Source organism: Hermetia illucens, chromosome 3, assembly GCF_905115235.1.
Source record: "Hermetia illucens chromosome 3, iHerIll2.2.curated.20191125, whole genome shotgun sequence".
Lineage (NCBI taxonomy): Eukaryota > Metazoa > Arthropoda > Insecta > Diptera > Stratiomyidae > Hermetia > Hermetia illucens.
In genome coordinates, this window is record NC_051851.1 from 37,664,626 (window position 1) to 37,689,176 (window position 24,551).

Sequence of the window (24,551 nt, forward strand, 5' to 3'; positions counted from 1 at the left end):
TGGTCTGACCCTGTCTCAAACGAAGAACTTAGTTGGCGCACAGGCTTGGCGCTTATACGTATTGTGATCGGGAGGCGAAAGTTGCAGTGGATAGGGGGCACACTGAGGAGAGACGACAATTGCATTGCTAGCAACGCCATGCAGTAAAATTCACTTTCCCAATATGGCCGACGGGTGGGTTGCCCCAAGGACACCTGCCGCATAACAGCAAAGGAGTGCAGGCATCTCCAGAGGTCGTGGAGGGACCTGAAGCGGATTTCAGGTGGCCGCGAGAGATGGCGAGAAGGTGTGGTTGGCACGCTATACCCCGCAAAGAGGATCTATGCTAATCATACCGATTTAGTTGGCTTTAAGCCTTTGATACCGTTGACCATAATATTCTCCTTTCCAGACTCTCTCTACTCAACTGCACTCCCTTAATCATCTCCTGGTTTTCCTCCTATCTCTCATACCGTTCCTGTAGAGTTTCTTTTTATGGTTACTCATCTCGTTCCTTCTCTCCTTCCTTTCGTATTCCCCAAAACTCTATATTTGGCCCCCTACTCTTCCTGTTTTTTATTAATGACCTCGCCTTTACCCACACCTGTCCATGTTTGCTTTATGCAGGCAACCTTAGATTATTTGCTTCTGTTCCGCCTCCGCCGGACTGTTCTCTTGCAGTCCAACCTTGATACTCTGGTCTGCTGGTGTTCGATTAATAAGCTGATACTGAATGTCAGCAAATGCCATTGGATGTGCTATTCGCTTAGGTCCTCTCCGACATCCTTTTATTATTCTCTTATTTTGGTCAACCCCTTTGGCTACTGGTCTCCTTCCAAGACCTGGGTGTGATATTCGATGACAAACTTCGTTTCAATTCCTTCTTCATTGACATCATCAATCGAGCTCCCAAAATGTCTGGTTTTATCCTGCGTTCTTCCTCCGCCTTTACCTCAATTCAGTCCTCCTTAACACTTTTCAACTCCCTTGTCAGAAACATTCTTGAATATTGCTGTGTAGTCTGGTGCGCCTTCCGCATTCGTGACTCGCGCTCTTGAAATTGTACAACGCAAATTCACCCGGACCCTCTTTTATAAAAAGAACCTTCCACGGGTTGACTATCCGTCATGGCTTCGCACCCTTGCATAAATTTGAATAATTGATCTAATTTTGAGCCAGGAAATAGCACCTTTGTTTCCAATTCGTGTAGGCAATCCCGTCTCATCTCTTCCCTGCGGCACAATGCTTTTATATTCTTCTAAACCTAGCAGTAATAGGCGCGAATCCGGCAGTAAGCCGTATCTTGCCCTAGAAACTGGTCTTCCTGGGCAGTTTCCTCAGATTAGATAGATCTTTGTTTCACCACAGCTGCATTGTATTTTGCAGGGCACGAGAGTCTTAAGGCGATTGGGAATGCTTTCTTCAAAGCCCTTCGTGCCTTTCGTGTCATGCCAATGTTATCATTGGGAGAAACGAAGAGTTTGGTCTTGATAACTTAATTAAACTTCCTCCAATCGATTCTTCTGGTGTCTGTAAGCAATCGAAAATCTCTACAGCAGAATTTAGACTGAAAAGTATCCAACTGTAATCCGAGAAGGATCTCTGCTCACACATTGTCTGCTTATGTAGGGGGATCAGCATTCCTCATCGGACCGTTGATATTTATTTTCAAGAGCTCGAAGACGGTGTCGACTGGGTCCATATCGTCGTTCGGTTTTGTAGAGCAAAATACTTTCACCTTTGCATTCGTAACTCTGACCGCCTTTTCCAGTGGCTCTAGGTACTCTCCATTTATGCGGAATGGTCATTCACCTGGAATTCTTCCTTCTTTATCACCATCCAGTTGACCCGGTGGGTTTGAAAGCATGGGAATTAGATGGGATGCGAGCGGTCGCCTGGGAATCTCGACGTTTGGGACAATCTAGAGCTTCACGGCGATGGCTACTATCTGTATTCACTTTTTGAATGAGTTGACGTTTTGTTTTCAGAAGTCATCTGAAAATAGTGTGTGGAAATTGAAGGTGCCCAAGGTATTCTACATATAAGAAATCAAGCTCCCCTCTCGGTGTGTGCTATTCTACCTTGGCTTAAGATGCTATTAGAACAGAAAGGACAGTCTCCTGGCAGATTCGTGAGTCCCTAAAGCGTACCATATTAACAGGCAACCTACTCCCAGCCCGACCTGCATACTCTTGGTCGTCCGAAGACAGTATTCAGCAGTCACCGCGAGAAGGTCATGTGAAGGCTGCCCAAGCAACTTGAAGCATAATTGGACCAGCTCAGGATGATCTGAATGCCAAAAGTGCACTCAGACAGTAGCTTAATTGCGTGCGTGATGTGGAGACACGTTGCGGTGGTCATGGCATCAACGGTGAAAGTTTTGCGAATTTCTGCAGCTTTAGTAGCGTACAGCAATCGGAAGGCGATTGTTACCCCCTGAACTAGAATTATTCTTCAATATCACAAACTACTTATTAAATATAAAAATAAAAAATTTATTTCCAATGAGTAAAAAACGTAACCGCCAATGTTATGGTATGCTCAATACGAATGCCTCTATGGCACGCAACGCAGTTATATGCACTCAAAAACTAAAAAGTATTTCATAAATTGAAGATGAATAAATGGGAGTTCATGCACAGCAACTAAATATTCGATATCTTTGATCCACGACACAGCTCACATCTGCAATCGGTCGAGTTATGGCTTTTGTCTTTCTCTACAACCAATTCATATTTATCGACCTCCTCGCACATCGAGTTGAATTCCGTAATGAATTTGTTTAATTCCTAATGAGAGAAAAAAGATTAAGTTGATAGGATAGGAACAATACTATATTATGCAGGGTAGATTACCTTATTATTTTTATTCGACTTGGTCCGTTTTGGTTTGCTAACGGGCTCTTCCTCGTGTTCAGAGTCGCTAGAGAAAAGTACGAAATTGTGTACCCGCTTAGCTTTTCTTTTAGGTCGCTCGTATGTTCGAATTTGCACCTGGATAAAGAAATAAGGAAGCCATTGAGTATTGGTTTATGTAAAAAATCCTTTTCATCCCATTAAATGATTTCACAGAGTAGCTGTATGGATGGTCTTTAATTGCTGCGTCATAGAATAAATAAAGTTGTATCTGGAACTAACTGCGCGCAAGTCTCTTCCATGGAGGCGCCTTCGACTTGCTTTTCTCTTAGTGTCTTTTGAAGGCAAAAAATCATAGGTAGGAAGATCAAGTGGAATTCATTTCATTTCCTCTAATTTTGTGCAAGTTAGACTTGCAGTATGGGGAGAATTGTCGTGGAAAAGGAAGTCTCGAATCATATCGTTTAGAACGATTGGAAATCTTTAAAAGGCTGCAATAATTCTGTGATTTTCATACAAGAAATCAATGAACAAAACGTCACCCCTGCCAAAAAAAAAACAGTTGCAAGCACCTTGCCAACTGGCGATCGAAGCCCTTTTTCTCTTTTTATGCCACTCCATACTGAGCTGTAGTAGTAGACCGAAGTTTCAAGTGGGAATTTTGCTTATCGATGCAAATCCTTCTCCTGAAACCTGAGAGATCTGCAAAAGTGTCAATTTCTGTGCTGCTTTCAAACAGCCTATGTCCTCTGGAATCATTTTTTGAGTTTCCATAAATGTGCTACAATTTGGGAAACCTTCAAGAGCACCATCTCTCTCCTCAGCGGTCGTTAGCGATCCTTAATGGGTACCTTACGATATGGGGAGTAGCAACCCCAAGGTACCCTCCTAACTGGCATTATATCTGCATCCTAGGTAGTAGCCTCGAGAAAGTTTCTCGGTGAAGAGCGAACTGCTAAGGAGCAATACACGCCGGGACATATTGGGAGTCCCCGGAGCCGCCGATAACTCTTTGCCGGCGCTGATCGGATGATGTGAGCCTAGCTCTGCCAAGGTGGTATCTGTGGCGTGCATCAAGAGTCAGCCCCTTCAGGACCCTGGTCGAGTGTGTGCACTGGATCGGCATTAGTAGACTGCATTGCTCCGACGAACGCTGATCGGTCCGTGAGTTTTGAGATCAACTTAGTGTAGGTCATTCTTCAGCGAACTTGGGTAGAGGTTTTATCCCCAAGGGAACATCCGTTCCTGACTATTGCACTTTTCTGGAGACAAAAAATTATAACACTGAAGAAACAGAGTTAAGAAGGAGTTAGTAGCGTTTGTGCGCAGCACGAAAATGAGCCGCCCGCTGCAGCGCGCAGAGCTGATATACCCGAGAAGACAGCGACATGCGAACATACAAATAAAGAAGATTCGTAAAATAATGCGACACCCGAGACGGTAACGGCATCCTCAGTATCATGTAGTACTGCTGTTCTAAGAAGATTTACTGGGGCGCAGTCTACTATCCTTGCGAAAGGAAAGGCTTATCAGGAGATGTGCGGCAGTTGTGAAACGCCAGCGATCTCCAAAAATGTCAGCTAAGTTGTATAAGATGGGCTGGAACTGGAAAAACTCCTGCATCGCATTTACTCTTACATACAGACATGAAGAGCAGCAGAAGGTGCGCGAAATACAGAAACAACCGTGCCTCTCGCTGAGAGCACCGTTAGCGCCAAACAGGTCGCAGATAGCCCTTTGCAGAGCGAATTCATGGAAAGGTAGCCTTCAGGGCTCGAAAGAAATCGAGGAAGAACAAGAGGTAACAACAGCTCCATCAAAAAATCCTCTGTCTAATATTAAAGTGAACACAAATAGTATAGCACCAAAAGGTGGGCAGACGAAGGAGGATTAGACCGATAGCCTTGTTTCTCTGCTCTCCGAAGGAAGGTAAGACCTTTATGGAAGTCCTTACCGAAATCCGATATAGATTCAAGCTTAAAGATAGCGGAGTAGAAGTGTCTCCTATTCAGAAAACAAAAGGTGGTAAAGTACGCGGCGAATTAGGTCCGAAGACAACAAACAGAGATACATTCTGTGAAGCGGTTAAGGAGCTCCAAAAAATAGACGACTTGCGGTTTCCTCTAGGGCAGAGGCAATACATCAAACGCTGCCTCTGCCGTCGGAGCAGTGTGACCGAAGTGGTTACTGGGTGTCATTTGCCGAATTCATAACATGCCTTGGTTATGAATTATATTCATGTTAAAAACCGCCCATAAGTTCAAGTCAAGGGGTTATTGGGAGAGACAGCTCTGGTTACGGGCCTAGAACCCACGTGCTCTTTGGAAATCTTAACTACCTCACAGAAAAGATCCAAGCAGAAGAGACCATCAAGTGCCTATCTCTGGAAGTAACCATTGCCTGGATTGGTATCAGCTCTGCAAATTCCCAAGGCCTAAATTCGCTGTGGTGAAAGTTGCTGATGAATATCCGAGGAAACTCCTCTATAAATCCGGCCGTCCCCAGCAAGTGCTTCAGATGCTTAGATTATGGACACATAGTTACAACTTGCCGAGGACCTGACAAAAGGGCAGCATGCCGTACATAAAGCGAATACCTGCGACAACAAAGAGAGTTGTTTTCTATGCAGCGATATTGGCGCGTCTGATGAAAGCGTTGCACATACTTCAATCTCGGCGCGATGACCAGTGTTCAGAGAAGAATTGTTATGAACAGTTATGACTCGCTTAACATGTTTCGCATCCTACAGATCAATATGCACCGGAGTGCAACCGCTCATTAGTTACTAGCGCAGTCCACTGTTTGTATAAAAGCTGACCTAGTACCTATCACTGAACAGTACCGGAACAGAGACCCAGTTGCCTTACAATTTTTACCCAAGGTCGAAGAGATGGCTTTGTTTGGATATCTAACGCCGAATAAGATGATGCCAGACTTTCGACGCGGGCTTGATGCTTTGGAAGACGCTGTCTTGGACACGGACGGGCGGATGCAAGTTGATAGGGGGGAGGGAATTTAAATGTCAGGGCACTTGGCCTCACTCCGACTTTCAAGGAGAACGGATTCTTGAATTTCAGTGAAAACAGAGCTCATAGTTTGAAACACCGGATCTACATCAACGTTCCGGCGCCCAGGATGCGAAAGAAGCATACCCAAAGTAAGATTTGCGTGGTGTCGTTAGTTGATGGTTGGGCAAACCCTGGGAAAAACCTCCTCAAGCGACATCGATACAAGGCGTTCGAAGTGATTGACGCCATCTGTCGGTGGGCAGCAGTCCGGCGCTCTTTCTGTGCGTAGAACGTCGCCAAGGTGAACACCAGCAGATTTATTGAAGTTCTCGTAGCAAGTGGAGCCGCACTGGAGGAAACTTCGGGAGTGATGAAGCTGCAACTAAAACTGTCGTAAATTCAGTTATAATGCTGATAACGGTAGCCTGCCCAGCAAGGCAACAAGACGTGGCAAATCTTCTATGTATTGATTGATGGAAATGGCCGAGCTTCGGAAAAAATATCACAAGATCCGCCGGGAGAAGGCATGTAGGACATTGTCAGAGTAAAATCAACTAAAAGGAAACTCGCAGCACGATAAGCAGAACCAAAGTTCGGTAATGTCAGGATCTAATTGACGAATGACGATATCCATAAAAGTTGTCTGGCGTCTTGAGCTACACCATTGCTCCATCGCAGGCAGTCTGCCTCACCTTCCTTTTCTACCATATATATTGACTTTATAGACTTTCCAGACTGGATCATCCTCATCCATACGGATTAGGTGACCCGTCCACCGCAACCTGTTGAGTCGGATTTAATCCACAACCAGACATAGATTTCTTCGTTATGTAGGATACGGAATCGTCTACCCTCATGTAGAGGCCAAAAATTCTTCTCTCGAACGCGACCAAGAGTTCGCAATTTTTCTTGCTAAGAACCTAAGCCTTCGAGGAATACACGAGGGCTGGCAAGATCATTGTCTTGTACAGTAAGAGCTTTGACCATATGGTGAGACGTTTCGAGCGGAACAGTTTTTGTAAGCTGAAATAGGCTCTTTTGGCTGCCAACAACCGTGCGCGGATTTCATTGTCGTAGCTGTTATCGGTTGTGATTTTCGACCATAGATAGGAGAAATTTTCAACGATCTCAAAGTTTAGTGTCCTATCTTCGTTTGACCAATGCCATTGGATATTGTTGATTCTTTGGTCTTTGGAGCTGACGTTCCCTTCGTTAATGTGCAGCCCCAGATCGCACCGCCTACTCGATCTGGATGAAGGTAGACTGTACATATCGGGTTGTTCTTCCCATAATGCCAATATCGTCAGTGTAGTCCAGTAGCCCCCCAAAGTTGGATGGACTTAAAGAGGATGGTGCCTCTTACATTGACATCTGCATTGCAAATCACTTTCTCCAGGGCCAGATTAAAGAGGACGTATGATAGGTCATCCCCTTGTCGTAGACCGTTGTTGATGTTGAATGATCTGAATGTCTGGCCTCGCACACATTTCGTCGGGATATCGAATTCTCCCATGGCCGTTTATAATTTTACCCTGGCTATGCTGTCATAGGTGGGTTTAAAGTCGATGAAAAAATAGTGCAACTGATGATCATGTTCCAACAGTTTTTCCATCGCTTCTCGCAGAAAGAAAATCTAATCTGTTGTTGATTTGTTTGCAGTGAAGACTCTTTGGTATAGGCCAACGATGTATGGAGATATCCGACCTGACAAGATAGCGGAGAATATCTTCTTATAGATGGTACTCAACAACGTCATACTATAATTGCTGCAATACGTGATATCCTCCTTCTTATATATGGGGCAGATAATGCCTCGTTGCCAGTCATCAGGCATTGGTTCGGTGTAGTTGGTCGCTTCCATATTTAATCAATTCGGCTGTAGTTATAAACTAGTAACTTGAAAAACTCGGAGCTCTACGAGACCTTTGTTCACTTAAGGCCGAGCAGATGGACCGCCCTGAAGCAGAGGATCGCATCCTCAATCGATGCTTCTCCCGGCTCAGATATATGTTGAAGCGCTCCTGCACAACCGTATTATTTAATTCACTAATAACTCCATCAATTTTTTTATAAAAGCAAGTTCCTTACTTCAAACTTATGTTGAAAAAAAAAATTTCTCATTTTAAAAGTTAAATGTCGAAGATAAATGAATGTAGGGATGAGAATTAAAGCTAAGGGGCGTTAGGACGGGAGAAAATGAAGCAATATTTAAAATGATAATCGAAATCCAATGCCAAGAGGAAATCAATAAGTCGCCCATTTTGCACATTCATCTTCAATATAGCAACTTACCGACGTATCAAACGTTGTCTGAGGCTCTTCCGGATCTTCAAATAAATTGATTGCATCATCAGCAATTGTGTTGTCTCCATTCATTGTCGGCGCTTCATCAGACGATGCATTTGAAGCAATCTCACTGGCATCCAGCATATCACCACTAAACGATTTATTGCCTGCGTTCCTTGTAGATGACATCATTTCACGAATATCTGCCTGTTTCTTCGGTGAATTGAAAATTGACCGAATTTTCCCATAATCCACTCTCGTTGGCTTTGGAGGAAGCAAACGTTTCAACTTTGTTAACCTTCTGCGGAGCCGCTTCTTATTGGGTAGTTTTGATGGTGGTATTGGCTCTGAGACATCAAGCGAAGGATCGTTTTCGTCTTCGTCACTAAACCCGAATGAAACACTTCCAGACAGATTACTGTCGAGGGTTTTATCGCGGTAGGAAACGTTCTCCAACAATTTTTCATCGAGAGTTCCGCTGCTGTTCAACATGCTTGAACGCTTCGCAGATTCATTCCCCGCAGGCTTCAGTGGACTCTTGTCAGAGTGTGATGACTGTAAGGAAGGGAAGGTAAGCTAGAAACCTCAAGCAAAACTAATATTTCAATTTACTAACCAGACTTGAGCGCTGGCCAATATTCTCTTTGTTCTTCTTTGAAGGTTTCTGTTTTTCCGCTGGTTGCACTACTGTAACGCGTTGAGGTAGAGTAACGACATTTAAAATATTTATTGCTTTCAAAGGACTCCTGTCGGCAAGGCCCCGCCTAGGATTCACCCCTATTAGGGCAGAATTATCTTTGATTTTGTCTTCGACACGTTTCACTGGAGAGATGTTTTCAATGTCGGAAATATTAAGAATATTTTCCACGTAAGACTTAAAAGGTGAGGACTTAGAAGTATTCGTCGATGAATCAAGAGTTTTGGTAGCTGCGATATTATTGTTAGTAACATGTTTCTCAATTGAGCGGTTCCGTTTTGAAATATCAGACGGTCCTTGACTCGATGGCAACACATCGCTCGAATACGATGGAAGATCATCACTTGTACGCGAGAAGTAGAACAAGCGCGGCACGTTCTCATTATCAACGCGCCATGGGGAAGCACCTCCAGAAGCGTTCATTGATCTGCCAGCAGACGTAGCTTGAATGGTGGAAGGCTTGTTTGGAGTTGAGTGACTTACACTCGATTTATTCACCAAACTCTTCGCCATTTGTAGAAGTTTCACTTTGTCGAGTGTTCGCCTTCTCTGTGGAGTTGATGTGGATGCGGGAGCTATCTTTAAAGCCGCTTGCTTTGTAAGGACTTTCTGGGCAAGCATACTCATTGCGCCAGTCCCAGCAGATGTCGATTTAGTTTGCATGGGCGGCGGATCAGCAGAAACTGAGGAAGGCTCATCATGGGGTTCGGGGATTGCGTTATCGAAGTGATCATAATCGTCATCACTTTGCACCACGGTTATGGGTGCAGCAGTTTTTTCCGTATTCGCCCTTTTGGCAGCTGCCAACTTATTTCGATCCTTTGCTACAGGAACTGCTACTGAAAGATTTCTACAGACAGTACGCCAATTTGCAGGCTGGACGCCCTTCTTCCGTCGTTTTCCTGGAGATTTCAGCTTATTCTGGCGTCTTGAGACGAACACCTTTTTCTCTTTTTTCAGTTTCTCAATTATGTCCGCAGCAAAGTCTTCGCGCTCTGAATAGCTCGACTGAGAATTGAAGGCATATATATCCTGCGCGCTGTCAGCAGCGTCATCTCCAAACATGTCAGGCGATTTGCAGGTTGCTCGCGGGATTTGGTTTGTGACGGCGCGTTTAGGAGATTTTTCTGCAGAGGTCGAAGGAGTTTGTTTAACTTTTTGTGGTCTCCTACTGCGAGTTGCAGGCTTGTTTACCGCTGAGATCGATTTCTCTTTGACTCGAGTTATTTTTATCCCACACTTCTTGATTGTGGGTAGTCTTGAGTTCGCACGATCCCCTTTGGATTTATTTCCGGGATTTACATCCGAAGTCTCAGCTGATACCAACTGATTTGCATTCGTTTGCAGTTCATGATGCACCTTCTCCTGTTCTTTCCCAGCATCTTTGTTTGATTTGATTCGAGCTACATTTACGACACAGGGTTTATACGAAGAACCAGTTTGTTTCGGCTTTACACTCCTGTTTTCTCGTCCGTTCCTTCCATCTTCTTTCAAAGAAGTTTCCTCCGATACTAGTTCGACTGAGTAGCCATTCGATGATTCCTGGGAACTTCCAGTCCCCGTCCCCGTCCCCGACGATTTAGCTCCTCTACGTAGAGACAGACGGCTACGATCATTACACTTCCCTACGCTCGAACTGTCCTCCTGTCTTGGAAGAAACGGCGCCAAAATAGACAAGTTCGATTTCGGAGATTCTTTTGTTCCAATTGTTGAAGGGTTTCTCGGGGTATCCAGGTCCACTACGGGTTCATTGGTAGATGAACCTCTTGGAAGAGCACCTCTAGGCGTTCCTTCCGGCGATAACATGCTCGCATCATCGATAGGCTGTCGGTTGCCATCCGCTGCAAACCTCTTCCGCCTGAGTGAAAGAATTGCATTTCCCCGGGGGCGCAACTTTTTCGACTCAGTTTCATTTTCTGGTGAAATTTGAACAAACCCCAGATTTGAGGAAGCTTTGGGCACGTCTGTAGGAATTACCACACTTCCTCGTGGGCTCAGCCGTAATCGCCTCAAAGGTATTCGGCATTTCCTTGTTGGCAAGCTATCAGCTGAGCCCAGGGCCACTGGCCTTGTGTTCTGATTATGCGCACTTATCTTCCCGGGCACAATTCCACCATCTTCACCATTTGCCGCTCTTTTTGCTGTCACCGATACAGAATTATTGTTTTTCAATCTTTTCACTACTTTCGTCATTTCACATTGCTAACTTCGCATTAAACAACAAGTTCTTAACAAACGCTCTCGAAACCTAGAAAAAGAATCGCGATTAATTCACTTCGACGCGGAAAAAACCAATTTGATTGCGACGCAAACAGAAACCCGACAACTGGTGGCGTCATTTCAACTTGCAATTGACAGTGATAGCATTGCCATATGCGAACCAAATCGCTCCTATTTGTTTTCGGAGTACAGCGCGACGCCACTGGAAGAACATTTCCTGATAAGAAATGTCAAAACAAAGGGGTAGTTTCGCATGAAATTTGTTTGGGGCGTTTGGTAAATATGCTGAGTGACAATGGTACAGTGGATTTCGTATATAAATACACAAACCATGATGGAACTGAGAAAACTATCGAAGAGAAAATCGAGCTTCCATTTGACGGGGACGTCGGTGAGTTAGTGAATAAAATGATGAATGAAATGGAGCCGATGATGAGATACTTGGATGCTGACGTTGGTATGTGAGGAAAACTGAGACTTTGCAAAGATTGTTATAAGTTTTATGTTTCAGAGCTGAAGGAGGCATTAGGGAATTTCATAAGGAAAAAGAATCAGGAATTCTTGGACAGTAGAGATGATGCTTTAATAGAGAAGGCGAGGCGGCCAGACGCCGATCTAGAGGCTTTGATCAAGGAGACGGAGAAGTTGTACAAGGAAGAGCTCCTCCAATTCGCCGACAGGATTGGACCAACTGATGAGGAAATATTTGCTCAATCTTTCCATCGGTGAGTAATAATCACATTGGATTGAGCATTTGTCGTTTGTGTTTCTATCTTGTTCAGTGAGGCCCGGATGGTGGCATTGTTTTTTTTTCGCTGTAGTAGTTTCCACAGTCTCCAGAACACGATAAGGTGCTCTAGGCGAGCTCTCTTCATCTCGTCGACTGTACGGACCGTTAAGTAGTTAGTAGACCGATTCCTTCAGTTTAGGAAAAGTGATGCAGATTTTAGGCAACGCACATAAACTGAGTTCTACAGTGGAACAGCCTTAAGAATGTGTTCTGTCGTCAAAACCGTCTTCGATGATGCAGCGTTCGATGCCGATTGACATCCTCGCAGACGAGATGATTATCGCAGATGAAAAAAGTCGAGATCCATAAGTAAATGGCAATAGCGAGAGAACCAGTCAGAAAAGGCTCGCCGGACTTATAGGGGAGTAGCTGGAGAGAAAGCATAGAGAGATCAATTAAAATCTCACACAATTTCTCATCGGCCATGGAGGATATCGTTAATACCTGTTTGGATTTAAATTGGACGTTTCACCTGATTGTCCAAACTGCAGCGGGGTCCCAGAGGACCCAGCGCACGTATTCCTTTAATATCCTAGATTCGTGAAAGAAAGGAGGATCCTAGAGAGAACTCTAGGGTAAGTGGAATCACCAGAAAATTTTGTCCGGGAAATGGTAGGTTACTAGGAGGATTGGGATGCGATCAACACCATGATTGAAACAATCCAGAATAAACTACGAAAAGCAGAAGAAGTGAGGACGGGGCAGTTATGAGTCCCGCGGGTTGACGGTAGGAGATCCAGCTAAAGTAAGCTAACTCCATCTCGTGATGTAATACCTAAAGGTGGTTCCACCGGATAGGGAGCAGTCGGGGGCGTGCCTAGGCCGGGGTCTTGACGATTCTCACCTCCTACAGAAAAACAAAAACAAGGGAGACAGAAAGATAGGCAGTGAACCTATTTTAATAAAGTTTGCAGCTTGAAAACCACTATCGTCAAAATGGATGTAGCATCAGGCATAGTATTCCTACCTAGAAACCCCCGAAGAACGCAGCACGACAGGAATGCCCGCCCCCGAGTGCCAGTGAAAAGAAAAAAGTCCTTTAGAGTCCTGCTGAGAAGGCTCTCCATATTCTGAACAAGATTAAGTAGAATTAGAAAGCCGATACTAACGTCAAGTGGGGCGAAAAGCACCTTCCAGGTATTTATTGATGAACACCACGATAATGTCGAGCAAAAAAGCGAAAGGAGCAGAGATTGCAACTGCATCGACGCCAAACAATCTCTGTACTGAACGAAGCAGCAATGGTTGGCCAGCAAAGCGAAAATTTTGAAAATCTTTGTAGAGGAGTCATTTATGAGCGGCGCTGGTGGGTAGTAACTTCCTAAGCGGTAAACTGTCGGGGATATCGCTCAGCCTTGAAGCCAGGCAAGAGAGAAAAGGGGCGATACTTCGATTCTTTCCAGACGGTTCGTGAGTGCCACATAATAGCATGCGAGGATCATTTCTCCGGAGATTTTCTTCATCTTCCACTTACGCAGCTACTAAATGGATGTGATACCACACCAGACCGAAATAAAAACACATGCTTCCAAAAGGATAAGTACACATAATATAATACAAATCACATCAATCAAATCAAAATTATCGACACCGCTGGCTCCATTGTCACGAACACTACTCAAGGTTGTCCACAGGGTAGAGTGTTATCACCTTTTATGTGGAGTATTGACGAAGGCGGTCACTTGTTTTATCTGAAGGCATAGTGAAATCGGAACAGGCCTTTCCCCGCGAGTGCGGGACACACCGTTACACGAGGGACGCTAAACCCCTGCGTGTAAAGAGTGCGGAGCCAGCAAATACCATCGTCGTCCATTAGCAGGACACATCTAATAATTTTCCGCACCATCTTCACAGCCGCCAAAGCCGTAATTGTCGAAGACGTGAGCACCATAGACTTTAAATCTATCGTCAATGAAGATAACCAGACCTCCCTTTCAGGGGACCTGATAAACTGGGACGCTTTTCAACACGACCTATCCATGCTGGGCACTCCTCTGGGCAAAGCGCGTATCCATGAAAAGCTAGCCACTTACATCAGAAAATTCAACTCTATCTTCGATCCAACAATCGACAAACCTTTCCCCCTCAACCCTCCTTTTACTTCACGACAGGAATAGACTCCTGCAGCTAAAGAAACGATTATTCCACCGACAACGCAACAGATGCAACGATGACTACCGTCTTCTCTTCGAGATCATTAAAAACTTATCGAACAACATTAATGGAGCTATTAGATCTAAACTAAATGCCTCTTACAAGAAACTTATTAGGTTCTTTAAACCTGATTCTCGTATCTTCTCAATAATTAGTCGACTGGCCACTGTCAACATCAATTGCTCCCCGATAAAAATAGGAAACCTCCAGTTCCGCTCCCCGAGGAAAAAATATCTGCCCGCGTAAACTACTTTAGCCACTTGTTCAGAGCCAGGTCACCCGCGTACCTACTGCGGTCAACTATAAAAGGATAAGTATGGAAATGTCCTTCCTATGTCCATTTCTCCTAGCCGCCCAGCCGACATTGTCAGAATAGACCCGTTCGTCCTCTTCTTTACCTCCCAAAAAGAAATTGAATTTGCAATCATCCGATCAAATAATAAAAAAGTCATCGGGTCCTGACGGCATCTTCGACTTTATCCTACAGAAGTACGCTCCCACCATCTGAATTCTTTTATGACCAATAAGCTCATAGCATATTTCATCCGGAGGGCCTCACCGTTAATTCCTATAAGTCTGAGGTTATTTACTTCAGAAACTCCATCGAGAAGTGCCACACCCGCACAATACCATCGTATAACTACGCATTTCCAATCACACTCTCACCAAAATCAAACATTAAATACCTGGGAATCTCTGTGAACAACAAACTTAAATGCAACCCCCATATCAGATCGTCTATAGTCAAAGCTTCTAAGGTCTCAGCAGCCTTAAAAAACCTCCTTTCCTCCCCGCCACTAAAATCCTCTTCGACCAATTCTGACCTATAGTTTCCTAGCATAGGCTACCGCGCCCAACCTAGCGAGCGGAGCGGAGGTCCTCTGTGTCAAGGCTTAATCATCACGCTTCCCCTCTCTCTTTTATCCCTTAATTTTATTCAAGGTTTTCCCCGGACATTGACAGAGGCTAACCGCGTTTGGCCAATGCTCCAGCAGTCAATATTCGCATAACTATGTGTTGATCACCTATTTCATTTATATTGGTTAGTCTACACTAACGTAGTCCTAGCGACAAGTCTGTTGGCATTACTTAGCTAGCATATTGTAAGATCTCTTTTGTTAACCTCTTCCTTGAATTAAGGCCACTTCTTCCACCAACTAGGCTCTCCAATCCACGATTCCTCAATCTCTTAATCTTATACATCGCCTCCCGCGTTGGGCCCTTGTCCTTGCATACGTCCAAATCGAGTAAAAGGTAACCCTTTCTCGGGATGTTAGTACCAACGGGAAAAACTTCGCTTTACATTAATCCCCTCTCTCCACCGGTGCTAAAAAATCCTCATCTTCTTGTTTACCAATACGGAGTACTTTTCGTTTTGTTTTGTGCTGACTGATTGTTTAGTTGTTTTAGGTTTAAGTACATGACTTCCAGGCCCTAAGTTTGGATTGTATCCCTAAGACGCAGGACGGCAGGTGTTGTCATTACAGGCGGAGCAATCCATGAGACCCGAAGAAGGTTTGAAAAATGCGGATAAATCCAGATAGGTTCGACACTGTTGTAGGAAGGGCACTTTCAGAAAGTGGAGGTGGTTCAGAAAGGAGAGGAAACGTGCGAATTTACATTGCACCTTTTCAAAGGCAAGACAATCACAGTTACGGAAGAATGACCTTATTATGGAGCAGTACCCGAGGATACTCTTCACGAGGAAGTTAAAGAGAGTTAGGGAGGGTCGGATGAAGTCAAAATCGGAGGAGGAGTGAAATATAAAGCCCGACAATTTTCCAGTCCAATTGTTGACTTTGAGGCAACGGATGTCGAAAACAGAGAAAAGTAAGGAGGGGTAAGAAACAAACGAAAGCAGTGTTGAAGAAGTAAGAAGGAGGAAAGCAGATTGGAGTGGTAGTGCGAGTGCCCTTCCCGCAAAGTAATATCTAAATTGTCGTCCCGCGGAGCTGGGGCTGGAGAGACTCGGTTTTTAGTGTGTGCGAAACCCAGCTCGGTGTCAACAAATTGTCGCACAAATTGATCGATGCATTCGATGACCCGTCAGACTAATGGCCTTGGTTTAGTTCTTGTTTATCTTCAGTCCAACTCTACTTGCCGCGCGGATCTACAATAATCATATCGACCATGAAAGTCGGTATAGGACGGTCCAGGTGAAACGAAGATCTAAACTCCACGCACTGGTGCAAGATGATCCGCAGGGTGTTGATGCGGTAAATGCAGGAGGATAATAATAATTATAATCTTTGGTGCGACAATCCAATTGGATCAAGGCTTTGGCGTGTATTAGGACACTTCATTCAAGACCGCAACGATACAAAATCAGCGGGAGGATTTTGAACGGAAACAGACCTCTGTGTCGATCAAACTTTCGAGATGTTTTTTGATACCTTCCAGGATTATTTTGATTACTATCTTTGGGACGGCAGGGAGCACTTAAATACCCCTCCAATTGCCACACTCAAAACAGGTGTCCCTTGGATTCTTAGTGATCATCCCCTTCTTCCACTCTCTGAGAAAGGTCTCTAATTCCCAGGATTTCAGTACGAGTACAAGTAGCAGATCTATAAAAACTGCAGGTGCAGCGATAAATAGCTATGCGGGAAGAGGGTCGAGCCTGGTTGATGGCCGAAATGATTTCTTTTCTGCTTGGAAGAACAGTCTGTCTGGTGAGCCATTTCATCCACATATACCGGATGTGATACGGTTAAGAACCATGGTGAAGTATTCCTTTCGCCTCTTCAGCTACTCTTCATCGTCGATGAAGGGTCAACCGTTAACGTCCTTCACAGGACCATCGAAAGATTTGCGACCACATGCAAGTAATTTTGTGACGCGGTATACACTTCTGAAAGGATTGCATTCTGCAGCATCTTCCGCTTCTCTGACCAGCGCAATAACAAATTCCCTTTCGTCACGGCACACAACTTCCCAGGATTTAGCACGGTATTAGAGTTCGAGCACATCACGCCCGCCATCCCTCACAGTGGCTAATAGATCTTTCAGTCCCTTCCGTTCATCGATATGCTTTCACGATTCCGCAGCCAGACAGTTCTTATGGCGCTCTTTCGGGATGTGGCTGACGACCTGCGTAGCACCCGAGGAAAGAGCATTTTTGATGGCCGCCTAATGCTCATTGATAGTCTTCAGTGGGTAATTCAGTGTATCTGCCGTTCGCTCAATATCATAGCACTCCCACTGCCGAGTGTCAACTGGATCTTACAACCGGTTGACGCTGAAGGTAAGCGACCATAAGTGATCCCTTTCCAGGTCGATATCAGCGCCTCTCTTGTTACACACTTTGAGAAGACAATTCCTAAATCTGCTTCTGATCGCGAAGTGGTCGATCTGATTGCTCGTACGGTGTCGATCAGTTAAAAGCCAACTGACTTTGTGGTAAGCTGTGTGCTTAAACAATGCACACAACCATCCACAAACCTCCACTTATTATCGTTACGGTTGCCAAGACCATGCTTCCTCATCACATATACGTGTTTAAATTGAGTCACAGCCAACCATCCTGGAAATCTCCACTGGTGCATAGCCCAGATATTACCCTTATAGACTTTCCGGGCTGGATCATCCTCACCTATACGGATTAGATAATCCGCCCAACGCAGTCGGATTTTATCCACAATCAGGGGCGATCGACAGAAAATGTGAAAATATTGAAAATTGTTGGAGCTATGCTCGATGCCATTTTAACAAATCATGTTGTGAGAAATATGCGTTTAAAGTGTTGACAGATCTTAGTGACATCACCAAGACATTGTAGGAAGAACTCAAAATCGACCAAAAAACTGTTTTTTTCTCGAAATTCAATTTATTGCCTCATATTCTTCTAAGTTCAAAGTATTTTTTAAGCCATTAAAAAAATCGACTAATGAAAAATTCTACAGTGGTATTAGCCCTTAATGGACCATGTTACTCGGTCTGGGAACAAATGTAATCCTCTCAATTTTTGCTGTATTTCTTCCATGACCTCTAGTCAGGGATGTAAAATTGCGACTACAATTAATTTTACCATTTCGTGTAGAATCTCATTAATGTGTACTGGAAATCGAGAGAATTTCCCAAATTCACCCGCAGTAATAGGTTTCATTACTTTATTTTCTACCGAAGCTGTCTTTCCTTTAAAAGTTACTTAATTAAGATGGACATAGGCTCAAGAAGGGGGCTACGATTTCAGGATTGAGTCCGAAAAATACATATTGCATTTTCAAAAAGTATGAAATGGCTTATAAGGTCCTAGAAGACGCCATTGAACCATTATATTCCCAGACCCAGACCACCCTATCCAGTGGTAAAAACTTGGCATAAAACTTTAAATATTGAAATAATTCTGAAATTGATTTGGGAAAGTTAAAAGTTAATTTCTAAATATCCCAAATTTTGAAAGAATGACTAAAGGTTTCGTCCAGGGTCTTAGGACTTCCTCAATCCTCAAAAAAAATAACTTCCCTTCGACCTAGTTTGGGTCTGAATATAAAGGCGGATGTCACTATATAATTCGAACTGATGTAATACATAAAGGAGCGATTGGCACTTGTACCCACTTTCGGTTACGTTGCTTACAGGACAGAGGTGAGGCAGTGTCTGATGAGTTGCCTCTGCCCTTGATGAAACCGTTAGTCATTCGTCTGAACTTAGTTTGGAAAATTCTAAATTAGACTTGCAAAACCAGCTCCTCTTAACTAGGAATATCAATAAAAATATTGCGCTATCAGTACATTTTATTGATCAAGTGAAACGAAGGACAAGAAGAAATTGAAAGAATTATTAATATTTCAGGCTTGTGCATTCATCGTCTCTCCCTGAAATTCTTGTTAAAGAAAAAGGTTATGCGAAAACAGTCGCCGATCTTATAAATCGTATGGATACAGAGGTTGAAGCGCTGAACTCTGAACAGCAGGAGGAAATGGATAAGAAGATTAACCAGCTCGACATTTCTACCACTTCTGAAGTATTACTTACGCCCAATTTCAATACAACTCATCTAATTGATGCCGTTCTCAACAGGATATTAACAAGCTTCTTGCCCATCAGTACACCACACACAATTTCGTAAGGAAGAAATTCGAATCCGAATTGGAAGCCATCCACTCACATCAGCGCAATGAATATCGTGAATGGATCACGGGTCAAGTGAGTAAAGTATTTCAAACTTCTCGAGTCGCAACTCCACTAGGGAATCGTTCATCAATGTTTGTCACCCAAACCCCGTCGATGGAAGAAAGTTTCACAATTCATTTAGGATCTCAATTGAAACATATGCATAACATTCGAATCCTGAGTGCAGATGTCACGGATCTATGCAGCCCATTGCATGCAGATGAAAGGTAAGTAGGTGATAAGGTGGATAGTATTTTCGTTCTTTGTGTCAACGCTATCCTTTTGTAGCTTGGGTGGTCTCAACATGGCTTTAGGTCTTTATTCGAGTTCACTGTGTGGAGTGGTTGTTCTCACGCCTTCTGGGCAAGTGGCGGCGAATAAAAAAATTGTGAAAAACGCAAATATGTCTACGGAATTTCATTTTGATCAGGTAAGAGCACTTTTCAGTGTTTGAAATCAAATAAGTATTTTGTTTCCTCAGATCGATGATCAACTTGAAAAAATCCAAACTGAAGTGAAAAATTTGAATACTCAGGACGCTGCGTCCAATGAAAAATCTATAAGTAAATTGAAAACAGGAGATTTTTTCATAACAAAACATTCCAATCTGTCGCAATCTCATGTTATTTTTCATTTAATCTCGGATGAGCCATTCAATTCTCCCAGCGAGATAAACTCACGCCATCCAGTGATACTAGGTTTAAGGAATATTCTGAAGACAGCGAGTAAACATGATGTCACCATGTTAACAATCCCAGCTTTATTGCGACATGAAATGTCAGAGGTATGCAACTAATGATCATTTTCGACAAATCTGAAGTAAGCTTACTCTGTTCGATAGGATATGACGGTATCCTGGTGCATGCGACGAGCTGAACTTGTTTTCAAATGTGCTAAAGGTTTCATGATCGAATCAGCCAGTTGGGGTGGTGCAGAACTGAGGTAATTGCTTAGGTTTTTTTTAAACTGGTGCAATAGTAAGCTTCTATATAATTCCAGCACATTACAGCTATTATTACCACGGGAGATATCTGAAGAACTTTTTACTACTCTGGCTGGAATGGTCCCTCATGTCTTTCGTGTGGCGAACCCAAAGATTCTTGAGAGCAAGTGAAATAATATTCCAACTAAAGCTGAGATTATAATTGATATGTTCTTTTAAAATATAAATATGTAGGATGTATACATTAATACATAGCAATATTATATGAAAGTAACTCATTGACCGAATAAAGTATCAATGTAATATATCCTTTTTGAGAATTTCATCATTACTGGCTGAAATAGGTAGTGTTCTGTTGTTTTTGGCTTGGAATTGATGCGTTCGTAAGAACCTATTAGTCAAAGGAATGCAGGAAGCTGCAGATAGGATTGTCATAGGAATCTCATCCAACTCAGAGGCATTTCAATCTTAGGCAACAATGGATACTTCTGTTACAAAGAGAAAAAAAGTTTAATGCAGACTTATTAAAGGTGACATTGTTATAGTAATGAGACACCTGCCTGACAAGAATTTTGAAAACATGGCATGTCACCTGTGGTATGTAGCGATGTGAAACCTTTGCAAATTTCTGTTCTAGCGCTTTCTCAAACTTTACACTAATCGAGTCCAAAGTTCGACGAAAAAATCATTTGGACGACGATTATCAATCATCATCAAATCACACTGGTAGCCTTAGGATTTATACTAGCTTTAAAAAATCCTATTAAATGCGTCGAAATGCTGTGTCCCTTTTTACTCGTTATTTAATACTAACCTTCAGAAGACACGTACAAATCTGACAGCTGTCCGACTATTAGTTTGTGGGATAGAGCGAAGGAACTTTTATTTGATGAAAATGGATAAAAAGGAATTTCGTATGTTAATAAAGCATTGCTTATTGCGAAAAAATACTGTTGAAGCCAAGACATGGCTTGATAAATATTATTCGGATTTTGCACCAGGAAAATCAATCGTTAAGAAGTGGTTTACTAAGTTTAAACGAGATGAAATGAGCACCGAGGACGATGCACGCAGTGGACGCCCCAAAGAGGCTGTTACCGACGGAAGCATCAAAAAAGTCCACAAAATAATTTTGGATGGCCACAAAGTGATGGTATGTAGGTAGGTATCAGTGGCCGCTACGATTACCCCAATTAGCGCTGTGGTGCGCCGTTTCTTCGAGGTCCCCAAAGAAAGGTTTACCCAGTGTCCGTAGCCTGACTTTAGCTAGAGCTGAGCAACCGCAGAGAAAATGCATAAGGGTTTCTCTTCCTTCTCCGCAGCTTCGGCAATGGGCCAGTGCCCCGTGCAGACCGTCGCAATCTTGAATGCATTTGTACGCGTCTGGCATAGGAGGTCTCGTGATCGGGCTATGTTATGAGCGAGCCAAATTCTCCTTGACTTGGCACAGCTCATCTAAGGCCTGCGGTTGCTCGGTAGTGCGGGTAGACTCCGCCCATGACTGCCGGCAGCAGAACACCGACTGTATTCATCGAAGGGATGCCAAGAGCAGAGCCTCTCCTGTCCAATCCGTCAGCCCGCTCATTCCCCACTATGTTCTTATGCCCGGGAACCCAGAGGAGGGTGACCTTGAGCATGCCGCCCAGACGGTTCAACGCGTCTCTGCACTGCCCAACTAGCCTGGAAGATGTTGAGTACAAGGCCACAAAGTGATATTGATCAAGATAGCTGAGGCTATATCAAGGGAACGTGTTACACATAACGTGCATGAGCTTTTGCGACCAATTGACCAAAAACCACAACGAGTTGAAGATTGTGAGCTGTTTTTGAGAGTTCTTCCTCCATAAAAAACCCGAACTTCTGCGTCGATATGTGACAATGGACGAAACATAGCTCCATTATTTCCCACAGGAATCAAAACGATTGTCATCTGAATCGACTGCACGTGGTGAACCAACACGAAAGCGTGTGAAAATGTAACAATCGGCTGGCAAGGCCATGGCATCAGTAGAATATTCAGCGACTATCTTGAGAAGGGAAAACCCATCAATAGCGACTATTGCATAGCGTTTTTGGAGCGTTTGAAGGAAATCGCGGCAAAACGACCCCATTTGAAGAAAAAGAAAGTGCTGTTTCATCAAGACAACGCACCGTGTCACAAATCGATGAAATCGATGGCGAAATTGTATGAATTGGAATTAAAATTGCTTCGGCATTCACAGTATTCTCCGGATCCTACTCGCTGCGACTTTTTCCTGTTCTCAGATCTCAAGAGAATGCGCACTGGAACAAAATTTAGCCCCGATGATGAGGTAATCGCCAAAACTGAGGCCTATTTTGAGGCTAAAGACAAATCGTACTATAAAAATGATATCGAAAAATTGTAGGACCCCTATAATCGGTGTATCGCCCTCGAAGGGAACTATATTGAATAATAAATTTAAAATTTATCAAGAAAAAATGTTTTTCTATGTAAGAATACGAACTTTTTAGCCCATTTAGTATGTACGAATATTTTCTCTTGCGAGCGAAGGACATGGACATCATCACAGAATAATGCCAAACCTGCCGAAAGGGTGGCCGGATTCATTTAGCCCGGTCAGTGGCCCGCAGAAAGAGGACTGGGTTCGGTTTTTCCTTCCTACGATTCTGGATAGTGCCATCATTCCTCAAGCAACTCAATTACGCAGAAGGCACAATAGTATAGGCCCTGTGGGGAAACCGCGGATTGGTACCCACGATGGAGCACAAAACCTGGGAAACCCCTGGTAAATCAACACTAATAGCGTTATTACCAAATCCAGAAAGGGAAGAATTGCACACAGAGATGATGAAGTTTTCAGCTGTAAGCGAAATTGTTAGTAGCGTGTCATGTTGTGTTGATATTCGTGGAGTAATTGAGTTTGCACGCTAAATTGGTTTATGCAGGTCTAATAAAACACTATATATATTTTTCATTTACCCCTAAATGAGGCCCAGCGCGTCAATCGCTTTTATGGGCGAGCGGTGTTGGTTTACTGAAATGTGTCTTAGCACTTACCAGGCCTTTTTGAGAAACTTGCATTCTTCCTTCAATGTTTTGCTTTATGTGTTTCTAGGGCGAGAAGTGGCTATTTTGGGATAGTGGATTCCATGACAGGGTATAACTAGCAATACTGTTGTGTCCCTTTCATAAGTGTAACATACATATACATTGTCACCTCGGTCTGATTCTGATTAACACGTCCACAGTTATCTGACCCATACATCGACAAAGTTTTTCATTTATAATTGTCTCAAGCAAAGTATCTCGATGGTATTTCGCAGAACAGTATTTTCGATAAACTGAAGGTTTCAATTAACCGTAGCGGTTACCATGTTCTACTCCCATATACTGGTACAGAAAGATTTTTGCTCGGAACAACGTCATCTTAATGTTGTATTGAGTTATCTGCATTTCTTGATTTTTGGCAGAACAGCGAGGCAGATCTGGGACGCATCGAGTGATATCAAGTTCGTTGCCACTATTTGCAGAAATAATGCTCTGCTCATGAACGTAGATAGGAAGAGTGTGATAATCTAAGATTTGGTGGTGTTCATTTCCAGTTCGACTTTATAGGAGGATCCAGGACCGAAACCAGCCTGTTTTATGTCGATTAAGTTATCGAAGGGGTTATTGTGTTCCAGAATGAAGGTGGTCAAAGGGTAGTATAGGTCCCAGGGCGAATCAAGGTCGCTCTCCTCTGGGTTCCCGGGCATAGGAACATAGAGGGAATGAGCGAGTTGACGGATTGGCCAGGCAAGGCTCTGCTCTTGCCAGTCCCTCGGTGAATACAGTCGGTGTTCCGCTGGCGGCTGTCGGGGGCGGAGTCTACTCGCACTACCTAGCAGCCGCGGGCCTGAGATGACGAAGGCTTACAAGCTGTGCTAAGTCAAGGAAGATTTCGCCCGCTTATAACATAGCCCGATCACGAGAGCTCCTGTGCCAGACACGTGCAAATGCATTCAAGATTACGGCGGTCTGCACGGGGCACTGGCCCATAGGGGACCATGTCGCTAGGTTCGGCATCCCCTACAATTCGCATTGTCCAAGCTGCGGAGAAGAAAGGGAAACTTTTATGCACTTTCTCTGCGATTGCTCAGCTCTGGCTAGAGTCAGGCTGCGGACACTGAGTAAACCATTCTTTGGGGATTTCAGAGAGATTTCTAGCTGCAGGGTGGGAGAGGGAGAGCTGCTTTCTTTCGTGAATACTACGGGATGGCTCTGCCTCCCTGCACCCATAACAACAGTCACGGTCTTAGGAGTTTGTGGCATCAAAACGGCGCACTAAAGCGCTAATTGGGCTCCTCGATGCGGCCACTGATACCCGGGGCATACATTTTGTGCCATATCTCCCCTATGTTTCAGTCAATATGAGATCAATTTCAAAAAGTACTAATGGAGCTCTTTAGTTTGATACTCCACATGACTATATCTTGTGAAAAAAAATGTACACCTCCTCTCGCATGTATGGGGAGCCTCCCT

At 43.8% G+C, this 24,551-nt stretch overlaps 2 protein-coding genes across 2 annotated transcripts; one reads left to right on the plus strand and one right to left on the minus strand.

The window, feature by feature from the left end:
* Nucleotides 1-2,456: 2,456 nt before the first annotated feature.
* On the minus strand, nucleotides 2,457-11,159 carry LOC119652488 (protein dalmatian). Its single transcript, XM_038056668.1, has 4 exons — nucleotides 8,745-11,159; nucleotides 8,135-8,683; nucleotides 2,835-2,972; nucleotides 2,457-2,768 (listed from the first exon to the last, which is right to left on the minus strand). The coding sequence occupies exons 1-4, from the start codon at nucleotides 11,016-11,018 to the stop codon at nucleotides 2,625-2,627; spliced, it is 3,105 nt and encodes a 1,034-aa protein (XP_037912596.1). The 5' UTR covers nucleotides 11,019-11,159; the 3' UTR covers nucleotides 2,457-2,624.
* Nucleotides 11,160-11,274: 115 nt separating this feature from the next.
* LOC119651367 (protein C12orf4 homolog) lies at nucleotides 11,275-20,354 on the plus strand. Its single transcript, XM_038054942.1, has 8 exons — nucleotides 11,275-11,502; nucleotides 11,557-11,770; nucleotides 18,784-18,955; nucleotides 19,012-19,331; nucleotides 19,393-19,534; nucleotides 19,586-19,888; nucleotides 19,946-20,046; nucleotides 20,104-20,354. The coding sequence occupies exons 1-8, from the start codon at nucleotides 11,328-11,330 to the stop codon at nucleotides 20,216-20,218; spliced, it is 1,542 nt and encodes a 513-aa protein (XP_037910870.1). The 5' UTR covers nucleotides 11,275-11,327; the 3' UTR covers nucleotides 20,219-20,354.
* Nucleotides 20,355-24,551: the final 4,197 nt, after the last annotated feature.

Excerpts from the sequence above, each read along its gene's own strand:
- LOC119651367 (XM_038054942.1), top strand. The coding sequence starts at position 11,328 with ATGCTGAGTGACAATGGTACAGTGGATTTCGTATATAAATACACAAAC. Across the intron at positions 19,332-19,392 it reads CCATTGCATGCAGATGAAAG|CTTGGGTGGTCTCAACATGG; the intron begins GTAAGTAGGTGA and ends ATCCTTTTGTAG. Across the intron at positions 20,047-20,103 it reads TGGGGTGGTGCAGAACTGAG|CACATTACAGCTATTATTAC; the intron begins GTAATTGCTTAG and ends ATATAATTCCAG.
- LOC119652488 (XM_038056668.1), bottom strand. The coding sequence starts at position 11,018 with ATGACGAAAGTAGTGAAAAGATTGAAAAACAATAATTCTGTATCGGTG. Across the intron at positions 2,973-8,134 it reads AGACAACGTTTGATACGTCG|GTGCAAATTCGAACATACGA; the intron begins GTAAGTTGCTAT and ends TTCTTTATCCAG. Across the intron at positions 2,769-2,834 it reads AGTCGAATAAAAATAATAAG|GAATTAAACAAATTCATTAC; the intron begins GTAATCTACCCT and ends TTCTCTCATTAG.